General features: G+C 44.4%; 1 protein-coding gene across 4 annotated transcripts in view; it reads left to right on the top strand.

Moving 5' to 3' along the window:
• CAB39L (calcium binding protein 39 like) overlaps positions 1 to 18017 on the top strand; it is a 112926-nt gene that overhangs the window by 64444 nt on the left and 30465 nt on the right. For 3 of the 4 annotated variants that reach the window (XM_006121347.5, XM_006121344.5, XM_006121346.5), the window contains one exon: positions 7855 to 8019. The exons of the other annotated variant lie outside the window; for it this stretch is intronic. In XM_006121347.5, the coding sequence (XP_006121409.1) occupies positions 7855 to 8019 (165 nt within the window). The remainder of the gene's footprint in view (positions 1 to 7854; positions 8020 to 18017) is intronic. 4 annotated transcript variants of the gene reach the window in all.

Raw genomic sequence — 18017 nt, 5'->3', positions numbered from 1 at the left:
AACACCGTTGTCAGGAAACTCACTGACAATATGACAACTATGTATTATATAAATTGTCAGGATGGGGCCTGATCCCACTCCCTCTGTGCCGAAGTGACATGTCTGTGGAAATGGGACATTCACACCAAAGTGTCCTTAGTGGTGTCGTACCTACCTGGAATCAACAATGTCACGGCGGACATGTTGAGCAGACATTTTGTACTGGACCACATGTGGGAGTTATACCACAGGATGCTTCAGCGTATCTTCATCATTGGGGGTATCCCCAAATAGACTTCTTTGCCTCATATGAGAATGCCAAATGCCCACAATATTGCTCTAGGGCCAGAGTGGGCCTGGGATTGCTAGGGAACACTTTCTCCTCAATTGGAAGGGCCCCCTATTTTATGAATTTCCTCCAACCCCATTAATCCTGAGAGTCCTAGAGAAGAACAATAGTGATGGAGCAGTAGTAGTACTCATAGGCCCTCCTGCGCCCGACAAACATGGTTTTCCTATCTCTCTCGGATGTCTCCCCAACCACCCTGTCCCCTCCCTGAACACACTGATCTATTGACCCAGAATCAAGACACTCTGTTGCATCCTCAGCCCTGCGTTCTGCATCTGGCAGCCTGACTCCTCATCGGCTCCAAGAATCCGAAATATGTTAGCACTGCTTTAAGGAAGTCTTGATGCATAGCAGGAAACACCTCCCATGCTCCACCTACCTTAAAAAATGGCGCAGATTTGTGTCCTGGTGTAACGACAAATGGCTCGAGCCGTATGCAGTATCGTTACATTACATTGTAGACTATATCATCTTCCTAAAGCAATCGGGACTAGCCTTCGCCTCTCTCGGAGTTCACTTGGCAGCAATTATTGCCTTCCACCACGCTATAGATGGCTTCTCAGTATTTTCACACCCCATCACAAAGAGATTTATCAAGGGCTTATGCGATCTTAACCCACCACATAGTGCACCACCACCAATGTGTAACCTAGAGATGGTGCTAGATACCCTTACTCAACCCCCATTCAAGCCACTAGCCATCTGTCCTCTATCCATGATGACTACCACAGTGATTTTCCTACTAGCCACAATGTCTGCTCGCATAGTCCATGAATTGGCCACTCTCATGGCAGTACCACCATATACTATATTCAGTAAGGATCATGTAATATTGTTACCTCACCCCTCCTTCATACTGAAAGTGTGTTCCAATTTCCACATCAAGGAGACGATTGTTCTTCTATACTTCTATCCTAAATCCATGCATCTTGGCAGGAGTCTATTCTTCATACCCTGGATGTGCATAGAGCACTTGTCTTTTACATAGACAGAACCTGATCTTTTCACAGGTCACACTGATTGATCATTTCCATAGTGGAGCATTCTAAGGGTGAACCAATTTCAGTGCAGCATATATCTAGACTCTTAGTATCTTGCATCACCCCATACTACATCATTCGAAACAAACCACTTCTGGGAACACCCAGGGCTCACGCCATAAGAGCCATGGTGACATCTACAGCTTTCCGGAGAGGGGTCCTCCTTTGGGACATTTGCCAGGCAGCCACATGGTCCTCAAACCATACCTTAATGAAACATTACACTGTCTTACATATAATACGATTAGGGGTAATTTAGCTACAGCTAACCAGGAAAAAGATCTTGGAATCATCATGGATAGTTCTCTGAAGATATCCACGCAGTGTGCAGCGGCAGTAAAAAAAAAAAGCAAACAGGATGTTAGGAATCATTAAAAAAGGAATAGAGAATAAGACAAAGAATATCTTAATGCCCTTATATAAATCCATGGTATGCTCACATCTTGAATACTGCGTACAGATGTGATCTCATCTCAAAAAAGATATACTGGCATTGGAAAAGGTTCAGAGAAGGGCAGCTAAAATTATTAGGGGTTTGGAATGGGTCCCATGTGAGGAGAGATTAAAGAGACTGGGACTTTTTAGCGTGGAAAAGAGGAGACTGAAGGAGGGATATGATAGAGGTCTATAAAATCATAAGTGGTGTGGAGAAAGTGAATAAGGAAAAGTTATTTACTTGTTCCCATAATATAAGGACTAGGGGCTACCAAATGAAACTACTGGGCATCAGGTTTAAAACACATAAAAGGAAGTTCTTCTTCACACAGCACATAGTCAATCTGTGTAACTCCTTGTCTGAGGAGATTGTGAAGGCTAGGACTTTTAACAGGATTTAAAAGAGAACTAGGTACATTCATGGAGGTTAAGTCCAGGGGCTGCTCTCGGGCCCCCAACCCTGGGCTGGTGGAGGGTCCGCGACTCCCAGCCTGCTCAGGCTTCACCAATGGCAGGGCCTCGAGCAGAAGGAGTGGAACTTTGGGCAGAAAGGGTGAGGTAGGGGAAGAGGGCCCTGGGCCCTCAATTTTTGGAAAGGCTCCAATGTCCCTACATATCTTGCCATCCCTACTTTGTGTTACAGCCTTCATAGCTGGACTCCTGGCTACCAGCCACTGCTTTCTGAATGCCCACTTATGAGGGCAGAGCTGCCACCAGAAGCGGACACACATCCCCTACAATAACCTTGCGACACCTCCATCCCCTTTTTGGTCAGATCCCTACAGATCCATTACATTTCAGATTTAAATATCTGTTTCTGAGAGAGTTATACTGTAAACTAGAAGCTTCACTCCTTTTGGGGTGAAGTTCTGGGACAGTTGTGTGTTTGAATAGTAGGGAGCCTGATGAGCTGATGCGTCATCCACTTGGGCTACTCTGTTAGTCAGCAGGTTCCAGCATTAATTTTAGTAAAAGTCACAGACAGATCATGTGACTTCCATGATTTCATTTTTATTCCTGGTGAAATATAGAATCACAAAAATGAAGGGCTGGAAGGCACCTCAAAGAAGTCAAGTCCAATACCCTGTGCTGTTGCATGGCTAAATAAACCTTGATCATCCCTGACAGGTGTGTGTTCAACTCGTTTTTAAAAGGTTCCAATAATGGGAATTCCACAACCTCCCTTGAAAGCCTCTTCCCTAGAGCCCTGAAAATCCACAGATATCTGCAGATATTCGTGGTTCATTTTTGTAGATGCAGATTGAAATTTTGTGCCTAGAACCTTGCAAATTTATGGATATCTGCTTTATATCCATGGGTGTCTGCATCCGTGAATGTTTGCGGCACATTTTTACAGATACAGATGCAGCTGAGGATACACATTTTGTGCAGGGCTTTACCTATTCCAGAGCTTCATTGGCCTGATAGATATTAGGAAAAGCTTTCCAACTAACTTAAATCTTCCTTACTGCAGATTACGTATGTTAGGCCTGGTCAACACAACAGCGGAAGGTCGAATTAAGATACGTTGACTCTAGCTATGTATCTTGAATTTCTGCGCCATCCACATAGTGGAAGGCTGATGGGAGCAAATGCTCCCATCGGCTTTCCTTACTCTCCTCATGGGAAGCAGGGTTACCGGTGCGGACAGGGATGCCCTCTGAGTTCAGTTTAGTGGGTCTTCACTAGACCCACTAAATCAAACCCTTGATCAACCACAGCAGCATCAATCTTCCACGTAGTGAAGACGTGGCCTTAATGTCTTCAGTGGACATGGAGGTTAAGTAGTCACTTCCTCTTTATAACAGTCTTCCAAATGTGAAGGGCTGTCAGCCTCCATCCCCCAGTCGTCTTTTCTCAAGACTAAACATGCCCGATTTTTTTTTTTAAACCTTTATTCATAGTTTAGGTTTTCTAAAAACTTTTATCGTTTTTGTTGCTCTCTTCTGGAGTGTTTCCAATGGTCTACATGCTTCTGAAATTGTGGTGCCCAGAAGTGGACACAGTACTCCAGCTGGGGTCTTACCAGTGCTGCGTACAATGGGACAAATTCATTCTGTGTCTTTTATATACAACACTTTTTTGTTATCACATCCCAGAACGATTTCCACTTTTTATGCAGCTGCATTATATTGATGATTCACGTTCAGTTTGTGGTCCACTATATCCCCAAGATCCTTTTCAGCAGTACTTTGACATTTTGTAGTTGTACATTTGATTTTTCCTTCCTAAGTGAACTACTTTGCACTTGTCTTTATTGACTTTAATCTTGACACTTGGTAATCAATTTGAGTCCAAGATGCTTGAAAGGGACAGTTCTCCAACTGTCTCTATCACAGAACATGGGTATCTGCTGCACCCTAACCCCAGACTTCTGGTTTGGGAAGATAAACAATGTAAAGGGAGCATTCTAAAATCCACAGTCTGTAGCTAGTAGGACCACTAAGTTTCTCTTGTCCATTGCTTCTTGGATCATATGGGTTCACTTAAGCACTTTGTTCCTGGGCGAGAACCCTACTCCAGTGTTATATGCAGACAACATTCCATTTCAGAAACAAACGTATTTATGTACTTCAGCAATGGGATTTATCAAGAACTATTCAGTTTAAATACAAGTGCCAAAATAGAGGCTAGACATGATCTTTAAGGACCAGTTTTTGAGGTTTCAGGGTCTCCCTGCACATAGATTATGAGGCTTAAGGCTAGAGAAAAAGGCTCTTAAACTTGGCCAGGAATAGGCTATTGTTTCCTGGAAGGGATAGTATGTGACAGCCAAATTACAGTGTATCCAAGAGGGAATAAAAGAAAATGTTGAAGTCATCTGTGTAGACCACGTGTACAAGGAGTTTAGTGGTGAAGAGAGGAGAGGGAAATGAGACAAATTAAGACAGAACGGGAGTCAAGATGCTGTGTAACTCCCAGTTTTTTTAGAATTTGTTTTTCCTTTTAATTATTTATTTTCCTATCTGCAACTGAAGTCTGAATCTTGCAGAGATTTTCTGCCTGGCAGAGAGGATTATTTGTGTTTAGGGAGCAAAGCAAAGTGGTGTTTTTTGTTGTTTTTCTTTTTACTGCAAAATGCTAGAAATTTTCACATTCAGCCAAGCAGAACTGGTGAAAGGCCAAACATGTACCAGTTTTGCTTTGGGTATGGAAATATTTGCACAGCTTTCATAAAGACTTAGATTTTCAATTCACAAGAGAATATCCCTGTTGCTAAGCCCTTTTGTATTCTGTGTGTTAGCTCTACTGATGTGCCATTAACATTTGATGGTTAGCAAAAAGCATGTTTTTGAAGTAAGCTGTCTTAATCAAAGAGGGTGACCATGAGGAATGCTGCAGGAAAAAAAGCCTATGGTGGCTAAATAAAACTTCATTGGGGAGGGAATGTAGATTAATCTCCTCACTCGTTGACCTACACAAATTAGTGCGCAACTACAATCCTGGTATAGTTAGGAGGTAAATAGTATTTATTTTGTATATTGCAAAGTGTAAGCTTTGCAGTTGGCTATGAAATCAAGGGGACTGGTTCTAGTGTGTCTCTCCTGTAAATTTGGATTAATTCCAATGGAGTTAATAGTTATATCAATGCAATAGTGATGTGAGGTCAGTCCCCATCCCAAGATCTCTTATCTTGAAGTGCTTTCAGTCTATATATTATGTCATTTTCTAGGATGCTGTAGGAGTTATTTATAGAGCCTCATAATCTTGTTCTTTCAAACATTGGAAGAGTTTTCATTCAATAGAAACTTGAGATTGGCTTAAACCAGAAGCCTGTCTGAATATTTGAAGATTGGATGTTATCAAGACTGTTCCCATTCTGGCACTCTGAGTGCAGAAGGAGGGGGTCTGCAAGAGACCTTAAATACCTTGCCTCTATAGTCTTCTGCTAAAAAAAAAAATTGCCCCAGTCACAGATTCCCTGGCCTGGGGCGATAGGCTGCCACCATCAATGAAAACTCCTTCTTCTTGAACCTAGGAAGAAAGTACCTGAACTTCTTCCAGAGGGGTTACCCCCAAGCTCTTTTACAACAGGGGTGTGTCTAAACTACACCCCTCTGCCGACAGAGGGATGCAAATTAAGCACTTTGAAAGTGCAAATGAGCCCGGGATTTAAATATCCTGGGCTTCATTTGCATACTCATGTTCAGGCGCTGTGCTGATCACATGCCCTTTTGAAAGTGAAAGTACAGTCTAAGATCCTGTACTCCAAAATGAGGCGTACAGGGTCTGCTGAAAAAGGTCCCCACTGTCGGCAGAGCCGCGGATAGACTTTACTTTCACTTTCAAAAGGGCGTATGCTTGGCACAGTGCCCGAACATGAGTGTGCAAATGAAGCCCAGGATATTTAAATCCCGGGCTCATTTGCACTTGGAGGAATGCAGGAATGGAGGTAGCCCAAGAGTGCCTGGAAAAAAGAGAAAACAATCTGCAGTCTCTGATAGCTGACCTCAGTCTTAGGCATGCATATTCAGATCTCCTATTCCTTCCAGGATATAATCAAATCATAGCCTTAAAAAGGTGATTTTTATTAACAAAACTTGGTAAAGCATACTAGGTGTTATAAAGCAACTGAGAAAGGAACAGATTAAAACACAGAGAATTGTATCTCTGGGATTGAGAGTAATACAGTGTATGGGACAGAGGAGGGGAGAGGCAGATGGACTTAAACAGAGAAGTTTAACCAAACAACAACAAAAATCTGATAGTGAATGAAATATCTATTTAAACACAAGCTACTTACAGATTGGTGCTTCAAGGTCCAGTCCATTTTCATGCCCTTGTAGGCATGGTAGTTCTGCCCCAACTCCCGGCTTAAAACTCCCACAAAGAAAAACAGCGGGCAGGTATAACTTCCAATTAAAATTTCAACACATTTTCTCATTGGCTCTCCTGGCTCCCTGCCAACACCTCTATGCTACCTGAATTTAACCCTTTAAATGAATGCTGGCTAGGACTCCTGTCCATCATAGATGTTCTTCTAAAAGTTATGCTCTAGGAATTATTTTGGGGCAGTTCTGTGGTCTATTATATAGGAAGTCAGCCTAGATGATTACCATGGATCCTTCTGGCCTTGAATTCTATGAATATCCACCAAAATTTGTGATGATCAAATCTTAACCTGGTTTTGAATTAAACTTTACAAATGGGTCCTGTCTGTCTTCTTGACAGACTTGAATTCAAGTACCTTCTAGTTTAGGAGTGGACCTGAAACAACACACAGATTCTGTATTTTGCACTCCATGAATGATGCAGCTGAAAAGTTGGGCTCATCAAAAGTGTTTTAAAGTAAACTGTAAAGTAATGGAGGATAAAGATATTTGGCTTTGGTTTTTCATAGTGAAAATTGTTATGTTTTAGTGGAATCAGGTTAGATAGTCTATTCTAACCTACAGTCTAGGTTTTCTGTACATTTCATCCATAAGTTCCTAGTTAAAGGTAATGGCTGGTTGATTTAGGGCTTGAGTGGCAAAAACACTGTCAGGGGAAGAATAGGTTGCCATGGTGCAAATCTGAATGTGTCTGTAAGGAATTACTTGGTCAAATGTTAATGAGGCAAGTGCAGCCCCCAAAATGGGGGGCTTTGAACTGAAAAAGTATATATCTAGGGTTGGTAGGGATTGTGCTGATTCATTGTGTTTTCCTCATCAGTTTCCACTTGTGGAAACATGCGGGAGGTGGAAGCTGAAACATCGCCTGCCTTCATTTGGAGCGAATGCCTCATGAAACATAAAAGGGCCTTGTCAATACAAGGAGGTTATAATGTACATCTTTAATCAAGAATCTGACCCCATTTTATGTGTATTACAGATTAATGTATAGAATACACCAACAACTGAATTAGTGTGGGCGTTTTTTTGCCTGCATAAGGGCTGCAGGATCTAGAATGAATGTTTCAGCCCAAGCATATGTACAAATATAGATGACTATTTAATATCATTAACCATTGTTTGTACTGAAACTTTGTTTGAACAGTTTTTCTTTATTACCAGTTCTTTTACACTGAGGTGTGTTTGTTCTTTAACTATTAATGTACCATTTGATTACCAGGCATCAGAAGAAGTGTCAAAATCACTGCAAGCAATGAAGGAAATTCTGTGTGGTACTAGTGACAAGGAGCCACCTACGGAAACAGTGGCTCAATTGGCGCAAGAATTATACAACAGCGGCTTGCTAGTGACACTTATAGCCAACTTGCAGCTGATAGATTTTGAGGTAGGTCAATATTAGATCTCTGAAAATACAGGAATTCCATCTGTTTGATCTTGATATAGCCACTTAAACTTTAGGAAACTAAAACTAAACTAACTGACTTGTGTAGCTAGGCATTCCCAATACTCACTTTCATTATAAACTTTTAGATATTCTGAAATATGAGTTTTTTTCCAATAGAGCATTCCTCTGTTATGTAATGATCAATATGCTGGTACACGGGTGCCCATGCCCTCTCCATCGGACACATGATGCGCTAGATCCGTGGTCCCCAACACGGTGCCCGCGGGTGCCATGGCGCCTGCGGGGGCATTTCTCTGCGCCCGCCAAGTGCTCAGGGCTGGCCTGGCCCCGGGCACGTGGCGCATGCGTGGTGCCGGAGCCAGCCCCGGGCGCGTGGCGCACGGAGATCGCCGGCCCCGGGCGCGCGGCGCTTGGGGAAGAGGGGGGAGGGGAGAGAGCGCCGGCCCCGGGCGAGCAGCGCTTGGGGAAGGGGGGGGGGAGAGCGCCGGCCCCGGGCGCGCGGCGCTTGGGGAAGAGGGGGGGGGAGAGAGAGCGCCGGCCCTGGGCGCGCGGCGCTTGAGGGGAGAGTGCAGGCCCCGGAATGCAGCTATGGGGGGGGCCACACCCCCCCCGGGTGCCAGGCGGGCGAACGGCCACGCCCCCTGGCGCCCGGCAACCCCAAATGGTTGGGGACCACTGTGCTAGATTGTTTGTTGGCTTAACTCTGTAGAGTGTCAGAATAACCAAACGATGGACCAAAGGTGGGCAATAATTTTTGACTGGGGGCCACTTCAGAAATTTTTGAAGTGGTCCTGAGCCACCCTGGAAGGTGCGGGGCCAGGACACTTCCATGCTTCCCCATCTACAGACCATGATTAGTCGGGGGGTGGGGGAGTGCACAAGGTCTTTGCCTCTCCGCCTCCCCAAGAGAACCGCCGGCTGTTCGGAACAGCTGGTGGTTCCCTCTAGATACCCATGCCCCTGGCAATGGGAGGAGACTTCACATGCTCCCCCCTTCTGCCGCCAGGTCAATCCGGGTCTGGAGAGGGGAGCACATGATGTCTCTCACTCCCTGCTTCTGCCCTGCAAGGGAGCACCATGTTTAGTCAGCTGCCAGCTGAGCAGCAGCTGGCAGTTGACTTGAAGTGCTGAGCCCCTTGTAGGGTGGGAGACTTCATGCACTCTCCTGCCCCCAAGCCGTGATTGGCCTGGTGGTGGAGGAAGTGGCAAGACCTCCACAGACTGGATCAACTTTCTTTGCAGTCGGGATGTGGCCAACGGAGGCCCTTTTATCCACCCCTGGTTCAGATACATAAGGCAGCAGGATGTAAAGTACTACTGAAAACATAATGCTATTCTATACTTCTGGTGCATCCTCATCCTGAGCATGTTACATTCTGGTCATACTATCTCTGAAAAGACACAGGGGTTTTGGAGACAGAAAATGACTAGAGCCAGAGAAGCATCTCTTTATGAAGAGAGATGAAATGGATTGAGACAGCTTGTTCATAGAGGTATACAAAATAATGAATAGCTTGATAGACTGTATCAAGCCTGTTTTCATTTCACAGAGTAAAAGAATAAGGGGACATTAAATAAAAGGGCAAGGCAGCAAACTGAATGTAGTAAAATAATGGAATACTCAAAACATGATTAGCCCTGGGAATTCATTGCCATAGTGTAACTTTAAGCCAAGAAGAACTCAGAGTAATTCAGACAAGAATTAATCATTCGTGTGGACAATGACAATATCAATATTTGCATTAGAAATTATTAAAAATAAACTTAGGATGTTGGTGCAGAGTCAGAACTCATGAATTCCGTACTTCTCATTCTGCAGGATGCTCACACACAGTGCCTCCTGTTAGACACAGTTTAAAGTAGGGGCACTAAAACCAGGTTCTAGGGAGAGTCATCCTTTTATTTTGTTCCCCTGGGAAGTCTTGATTCTGCAAACCTATGGTAGTCACTTATTGCATGAGTTTTTTCCATTAAATGGAGTACATTTTCCCATAGGAAAGAACTATTTATGTTCTTCTTTTCTCCACATGCTTTGAATATAAAACAAGATAAGGAATATTTGCCTCTGTGTTTATAACTCTAGAGGACTTCAGGTTTAATGGTAGCTTTCACTGAAATGCTATAAGAAAAAAAATACTTTATTGGAAAATATGAAAAATAGGCTACCTTTTACAGCATTTCAGGGAGACTTAATGTTCATTTTGCAGTATTAAATGACATAGCCTTGGAAGGTTTCTGTTGTAGGGATAGATTATTTTCATTTAGTTTTTAATCTAAAAATATCATTGTCAACATAAGTTGCCTCCCCTCCCTCTATTCTCAAATGGAGAGGTTTTTTTATCATAGAATATCTTCATTTATTTTTGATGTTTTCTCTTGCAATCGCTAAATGTATCAGTCTCTCCATGTTTTCATTAAAATCAGAAAAATAATTCAATAATTTGCAAACTGTAAACAATAAAAGGCACCATCATCATACGGCTTCTCAAATCATGGGATATCTGCCTTGCTCCTAAATCAGTATTCTATCTAGTTTACAGCAAATGGGAAATATTCTTTGGCTTATTTCTCCAGAGGACGGTCTCCCACACCAGGACTCTGTATAATGTGACAACTGTACACTAGAAACTATGTATTCTTCTTCGAGCAATGTCCCATGGGTGCTCCACTGTAGGTGTCGGGCTTGTGCACAGATTGGAGATCTTTTTCAGCTGTAGTCTGCTGGACCGTGCATGCGCAAAGCACATCTCATGCCTTTTCACGCCATTTGTGTGTGCGCACGGACCAGCTCCCGCCAGTTCCTCCTGACCGTCCTCTCCTCAGATTCCTGTCAGGATTGAAAGAGAGAATTTCTTAGTTAGTTACTTGTTTAGTTGTAGTCTCCGTTCCTATAGTTAGTTACAGTTATATTGTTTTAAAAAAAATTCCTTGTAAATAGTTAGCTTAGTTAGTATAGTTGCCTCAGACAAAAAGGGATGACCATGCCCGGATCACCCAATTTTAAACAGTGTGGTTCATGCAGAGAAGCAGTGCCCACCTCTGATGGACACTCCCTTTGTATAAGGTGCCTCGGAGAGAGGCACATTCTGCAAAAATGTCTCCATTGCTCCAAACTCACTTTGTGAGCCAGGAGGGACAGGGAGATGAATCTAAAAATGCTCCTCTTTGAAAGAGCATTACAACTGCAAGGTACCAACGCTCCCCGCTCAGTGGAGCCTTCACAGCCCACATCTCGGTGGCCACCGTCTCCCAGGAAGTTGAAGAAAAGACCTTCTCCCTCTTGGTCTTTACCCCCGATGCAAGTCAGCGTCAGAGACAAGCCAGGTACCTCGGGCACGTCCGCTTCACGTGGCCCCAATAAACTCAAACAGAGCCGCAGTACATCGGCGCCGAATCCGTTGTTGTCTGTCTCCACAGCGCTGACTGTGCCATCGGTGCCATGTTCAGCACCGAGTGCTCCACCGGCACCGAGCCGCTTGCCGGCACCGACCACCACCTTGGCACCGACCGCCATCTCGGTACCCGCTGCACCACCTATCATTGAGCCCCCGGTGCGCCATTCCTTATTGGCACTGCATACGTACACAGCGCTGTTATACGAGGCACCGTAGGACACGCTAACAGCGGAACCGACCACACGTGACAGACGGCACCCTGTGCCCAGGGAAATCTTTACTCTGGTCTCATCCTCACTGGAACATTTCCCTGTTCATACCACCAGCTGCCAAAAGGCATGGAAACTGCCGGCTCCTTCCCCCAGCCCGGACCACATGCACGTCTCCCCGGAGCCGCCCTCACCTTCTCCGGTGCATTCAAGGTAGTCACCGAGGCATCATACATGGCAAACTTATTGTTCCCCAGAAGTCTAACCTCACTACCACTACTGGTACTGACACTCACCAGCTCCATCCACACACCCCAGGGGAAGATTGCAATCTCCCAGATCACCAACACTTTCCACCCACTCGGCAAACTACTATCATTATTACAGTCGTCATTCCCACTCATTTCTCCAGGACACATTATTGCCTTAATCTCCTCACCGCTCACATTCCTCACCTGCCAAAGATCATTTGTCTGTACCACCCCCTACAAGATCACCAACTCCAACTGGTGTTCCAAATGTCATGCACCCAGCAACACCAGCAACCTCCTTCTGAACAGGGAGAATTACAAGGACAGTCACCCACTGACCAATCATCATCATCACAGATGATGCAGTCTTTCAAGGTGACACTTCACCAGTAGATGACCTTCGTCAGTTCAAAGAACTGTTCAAGAGAGAGGAAGACAGCCAGCATGTACAGCTTGTTGAAGTACAACAAAAACAACATAATTTGCTCAGGAACCTTCAACCATCACATCAAGCCAAAGTTGCACTACCACTAGATGACGCCATCCTAGAAATAGCAGATGATATATGGCAGGTGCCAGCCTCGACTCCCGCTACCAACAAAAAAGTAGACAAGAAATATTTTGTTCCAGCGAAGGGCATGGAGTTCTTCTTCACCCATCCACAACCAAATTCAGTGTTTGTGGATGCAGCTAAGCAGAGGGCAAAGGCTCCCCAACAAAAACCCAACGGCACAGATAAGGACAGCAAATGTCTAGATCTGTTCGTCTGAAAGATATATTCTTCAGCAATGCTGACCCTATGCATGGCCAATTACGCAGCATTATCGGCCAACTATAACTGCGCATAATTGTCAAAGTTAGTGTCAGGTAAATGTTCCATGAGTGGGACCAAGCGCAACATTCTTAAGGCAGTGGTCCAAGAGGGCTACGCAGCCTCCAGAACAGCTCCGCATATAGCCCTAGACACTGCAGCGTGCAGCACAGCCACCTCGGTAGTCATGCACAGTGTGTCATGGCTGCAGCAGGCAGCTGTCCCAAAAGACCTCCAGTCTAAAGTTGAAGATCTTCTATTTGACAGGCAGAGTCTCTTTTTTGAGAAAACAGACCAAGTCCTCCACTCAGGCAAGTACTCCAGAGCGCCCCACACAACCCTGGGGATGTACACACCACCTTACTGGTGTAAAAGGTACACACCATACCAAAAGCAAAGACCGTTCTCCCATCAAATTACTTCATATAGACAACATGACCAGCAATGCAACAAACAGTGTCAACAGAGAAGATGACCCCCACCAAAAGTGTCTGGCCAGCACACCACCAGACAACAGGTTTGACGCTTTGGTCGAGGGACTCAGAACCATACCGCTCAACAACCACACTCATGCCGTAGACACTTTATTCCACCATCGTCTAAGGCCTTTTCAACAACAATGGGCCCATATTCCCACCGATAGATGGGTCCTTCAAACCATCGAACTACGTTACACCATCCCCTTCACATCACTCCCTTCTCCCATCCCGTCCCTTGTCAGGGACCCATCTCACGAATCTCTGCTAAAACAAGAAGTGCTTTGTCTACTCACCATCGGAGCAATAGAGAAAGTTCCAGACGAGTTCGGGGCAGGGGTTTTTATTCCCGATACTTCTTAACCAAGAAAAAGTCAGGAGGTTAGAAGCCGATTCTAGATCTTTGAGGCTTAAATCGATATCTTTGAAAGCAACGTTTCCAGATCGTAGCTAGGGTAACCATCACCCCGGCACTACACAGCGGAGATTAGTTCACGTCCCTCGATCTGCAGGACGCGTATCTTCTTCATATGGCCATCCATCCGGCCCACAGAAGGTTCCTTCATTTCCAAATAGGTGTAGACCATTTCCAAAACAAGGTCCTGCCCTTCGGTCTCTCGTTGGCTCCCAGGGTTTTCTCCAAGACTCTGGCAGTGATTACAGCATACCTACGTCATCTGGATATGATGATATTCCCTCATCTGGATGACTACCTAATCAGAGCATCTTCGTCAGCAGAAGCGCTTCATGCCACAAACACCACGAGAGCAGTTTTCAAGGCGTTAGGCCTGATTCTTAATATTCTGAAGTTAGCCATGACACCCCACCAGTCAATACAATTCAACAGTGCCCACCTCGATTCGACCAAAGCTCAAGCCTTTTTACCAATGATCAGGTTTCAAACAATCCAAGACCTGATACAAATACTTTCTACTAGTCCCAAAACATCTATACTCCACTGTCTACAGCTTATGGGACATATGGCGTCCACAGTGTATGTCGTGGCACATGCGAGGTTACACTTCTGGTGTCTTCAACACTGGATAGCCACAATATATACCCCAAACACCCACAGGAGGGTTACAATCCCTGCCCATGTCAAAAAATCACTGACTTGGTGGACCATCCCCGACAATCTGATGACTGGGATGCCCTTTCATTGTCCCCAGACAATGATTCAGCTTATTACCGACGCATCTCTCCTCGGCTGGGGTGCCCACTTGCTACACAAACAGATGCAGGGCCTATGGTCCCCCAGAGAATCATGGATGCACATCAACCTCCTGTAATTACAGGTGGTCTACAACACCTGCTAACACTTCCTCCCAGTTATCCATGGTCAAGTCATACGAGTCTTCACTGACAACATAGCCACTGTATATTACATAAATAGACAGGGAGGAGCTTGGTTCCGATCGCTTTGCGCCAAAGTGACACGTTTCTGAAACTGGTGCAACTGCCACAAAAATCTCCCTCCTCGCAGAGTATCTCCTCGGGCAGCAGAATCCACAGCCAATGCACTAAGCAGACATTTTTCCACGAACCACGAGTGGGAGCTACACCCAGAAGTAGTCTCCATCATATTCCATCGTTGGGGGTTCCTATTAGTAGACCTCTTTGTCACACGTCTCAGTGTGAAATGCCCCCAATACTGCTCAAGGACCGGGATTGGATGGAACTCCATGGGAGACGCCTTCTTATGCAGTTGGAGTCACCGTCTTCTATACGCCTTCCCTCCCATGCCCTTAATTCCCAGAGTCCTGGAAAAGATAGCTATCGAGAGAGCTATGGTGATTCTGATAGCCCCCTTGTGGCCACGACAAACGTGGTTCCCTTACCTGTCTCGCATGTCGGTTCGCTCTTCATATCCTCTGCCCAGACACCATTACCTGCTCACACAGAACTGCGGGTGCTCGATTCATCCGCAGCTCGACCACCTGGCGCTGACAGCCTGGTACCTGGTTGGTTCCAACAAACAGTTGATACGTTCGCAAGCTGTCAAACACCTTCTATTATATAGTAGAAAATCTACCACCCGTAGTACTTACCTTCATAAATGGACACAGTTTTCTTCATGGTGTTCTGAGACACATTTAGATTCCTACTCTGTGCCTATCCACCGGATTCTGGACTATCTTGTACATCTTAAAGACTCCGGTCTTATGTTCGCTTGTATTAAAGTACACATAGCTGCTATCATTGCTTTCCGTCATTCAGTAGACGGCTACTCAGTCTTTTCACATCTCATGACGAAGAGATTTATGAAGGGGATGGCTAATCTCTTTCCACACCATAGACAGCCTGCAGACCTCTGGGATTTGGAGGTAGTCCTGAACTCTCTAACATGGAATCCCTTTGAACCTTTAGCAATATGTGACCTACACACTCTCACAATGAAAGTCATCTTCCTGCTCACGATAATCTCTGCAAGGAGAGTTGGGGAACTGTCTGCCCTATTTAGCTTCCCCACCCTACACAATATTCACCTCTCAGGGAGCTTTATTACACCCCCAGTCTACTTTTTCTCCCCAAAGTAAATTCAGAGTTTCACATAAACGAACTAATAGTCCTTCCCACATTCTACCCTAAAACTTATTCTTTGATGGAGCAAGCACGCCTCCATACCTTAGATGTCAGGCGAGCATTGGCATTCTATATAGACAGAACTAAATCCTTTCAGAAGTCACACACGCTCCTAGTATCCATGGCTGAGTGCTCTATGGGCCATCCCTTATCTGCACAACGCATTTCATCAATAATCGTCACCTGCATAAAGAAATGTTCTGCTTTACAAAATAAACTTCTACCACACGCGCTGAGAGCTCACTCAACGCGAGCAATAGCTACATCAACCGCTTTCCTGAAAGGGGTTTCATTGAGAGACATTTGCAGGGCTGCTATATGGTCTTCGGACTTCACATTCGCCAAACACTCTGCCATCTCCAACCTTCTTCTCTGCCAACGGCAGTGGCATCAGCCGTCTTCTCCACGGCTACAGCATGATAGCTCCAAATCCCTTCTCCTTTACAGGGGCTACTGCTGTAAATTCACCTACAGTGGAGCACCCACAGGACACTGCTCGAAGAAGTAGTTGTTACTCACCTTGTGCAGTAACGATGGTTCTTCGAGATGCACGTCCCATAGGTGCTCCACGACCCGCCCTCCTCCCCTTTTCGGAGTGTCTGTTTCTTATGTCTTTCAGACTAGGAGGAACTGGCGGGAGCTGGACCGTGCGCACACAAACAGCGCGAAAAGGCATGAGAAGCGCTTTGTGCATGCGTGGTCCAGTGGGCTACGGCTGAAAAAGATCTCCGATCTGTGGCACCGGGACAAGCCCAACACCTACAGTGTAGCGCCCCCGGGACACTCATCTCGAAGAACCATCGTTACTGCTCAAAGTGAGTAACTTCTTTGTGTATGTGTGTAGATAGATTTTTATTGTGAACCGAACTCTAAATATTTTACTTATGAACTTAACTAGATCCATGATAAAATTATATAATCACATAGCAAAGCTCTCCATTTTGCCACAGGTGTTATAGTTAGACAAATTAAGAGAATAAAATGTATACTGCATCAGTAAAATGTAATTGAAAAGGAGTTTTACTAACAATATATGACCACTGTGTTTTCAAGTTCCCATTCTTTTTTAAATTTTCAACTTTCTTGATCACATTTGAGTCTTATTTTGCTGTCTTCCAGTTATCTACATATGAATTGATCAGACAATGAGTTATTACTTGTCAGTATACAAATGTGTTTTCTGTATTTAATCCCCATTTCTACAATTATAAATCATGTTCAAAACTGGCTTTTTTGAGGTTTGATACTCTTATAAAACTGATGAAGATAGCCCTGAGCTGGAATCATGAACTGAAACACAACTGAACTTGGGAAGTTCTAATTTGGATTCAGATCTGAACTTTGACTGGGCCAGTAGCTTAAAAAAACTTTGTTGGCTAATAAAGGAGAAGATAAATAGCCACAAGCTCAGAATAAATGATAATATAAAACCACTACATTACAGAGATCCTACATTCGTTTTCTTGTCTGATTCCTATGAAATATCACATTGGCTTGGATTTTATGGCACAGGAATGTGTTAATAAATTCCTTATGTGGATAGCAATTTGTTCCTTGCTTATATCTAATCTCAGTTTTGTCCCTCCTGTTCTGCTTCTATTGTATCTTGCATTTTTCATTGTAAAGAGAACTTAGATGGCACATTCCATATGAAGGAAGCATTGCAAAATCAGTTAATTCTTGCATACTTTTTTGATGGGTGCTTGACACACATAGGATATGTGCTATTTTAAAACACGTAATTGTAGTACATCTAGTGTTTAAAGCTTAATATAATGTTTTTGGCTCTGCTCCTATTTCCATGGCCAAATGTTATGATGCTTCCAAAATTTAAAAAGAGTATGGTGAACTATGTGGCTGATACTTGTAAAAACCTTGGTACATTTACTTTAATTCAACAACATAATAGTCTCTGTTTAGCAGTAATCTGGATACTGGTGTGGATCAAGACCGTCGTCTTTGGGACAGGTCCCGTATCTGTTGTCTTCTCTGGTTTATTCACTGTTCCTTTTACGTCTGTGCCACCTGAAGTGCCCATTGTCATGATGCCACTGGGAGTCTTGACACTCAAGAGGCAGCCCCAAAGGTCTGGAAAATCTCTCCCCAAATCCTGAGCTTATGTAGCAAGGATCGTTTTAACTTTTGCCCCGTGTTGCCTCTGGGCTTATGTGTAGAGTGTTACAGTTTTAAAGGGAATGTTTTAAAAAACAAATTGGCTTAATTACAAGAAGATCCAAGTGTCAAGAATATCT

Source organism: Pelodiscus sinensis, chromosome 1, assembly GCF_052426305.1.
Source record: "Pelodiscus sinensis isolate ZL-2025 chromosome 1, ASM5242630v1, whole genome shotgun sequence".
In the NCBI taxonomy this organism is placed as follows: domain Eukaryota; kingdom Metazoa; phylum Chordata; order Testudines; family Trionychidae; genus Pelodiscus; species Pelodiscus sinensis.
Note: the sequence above shows the minus strand (reverse complement) of the source record. Positions and strands in the feature narration are given on the sequence as shown.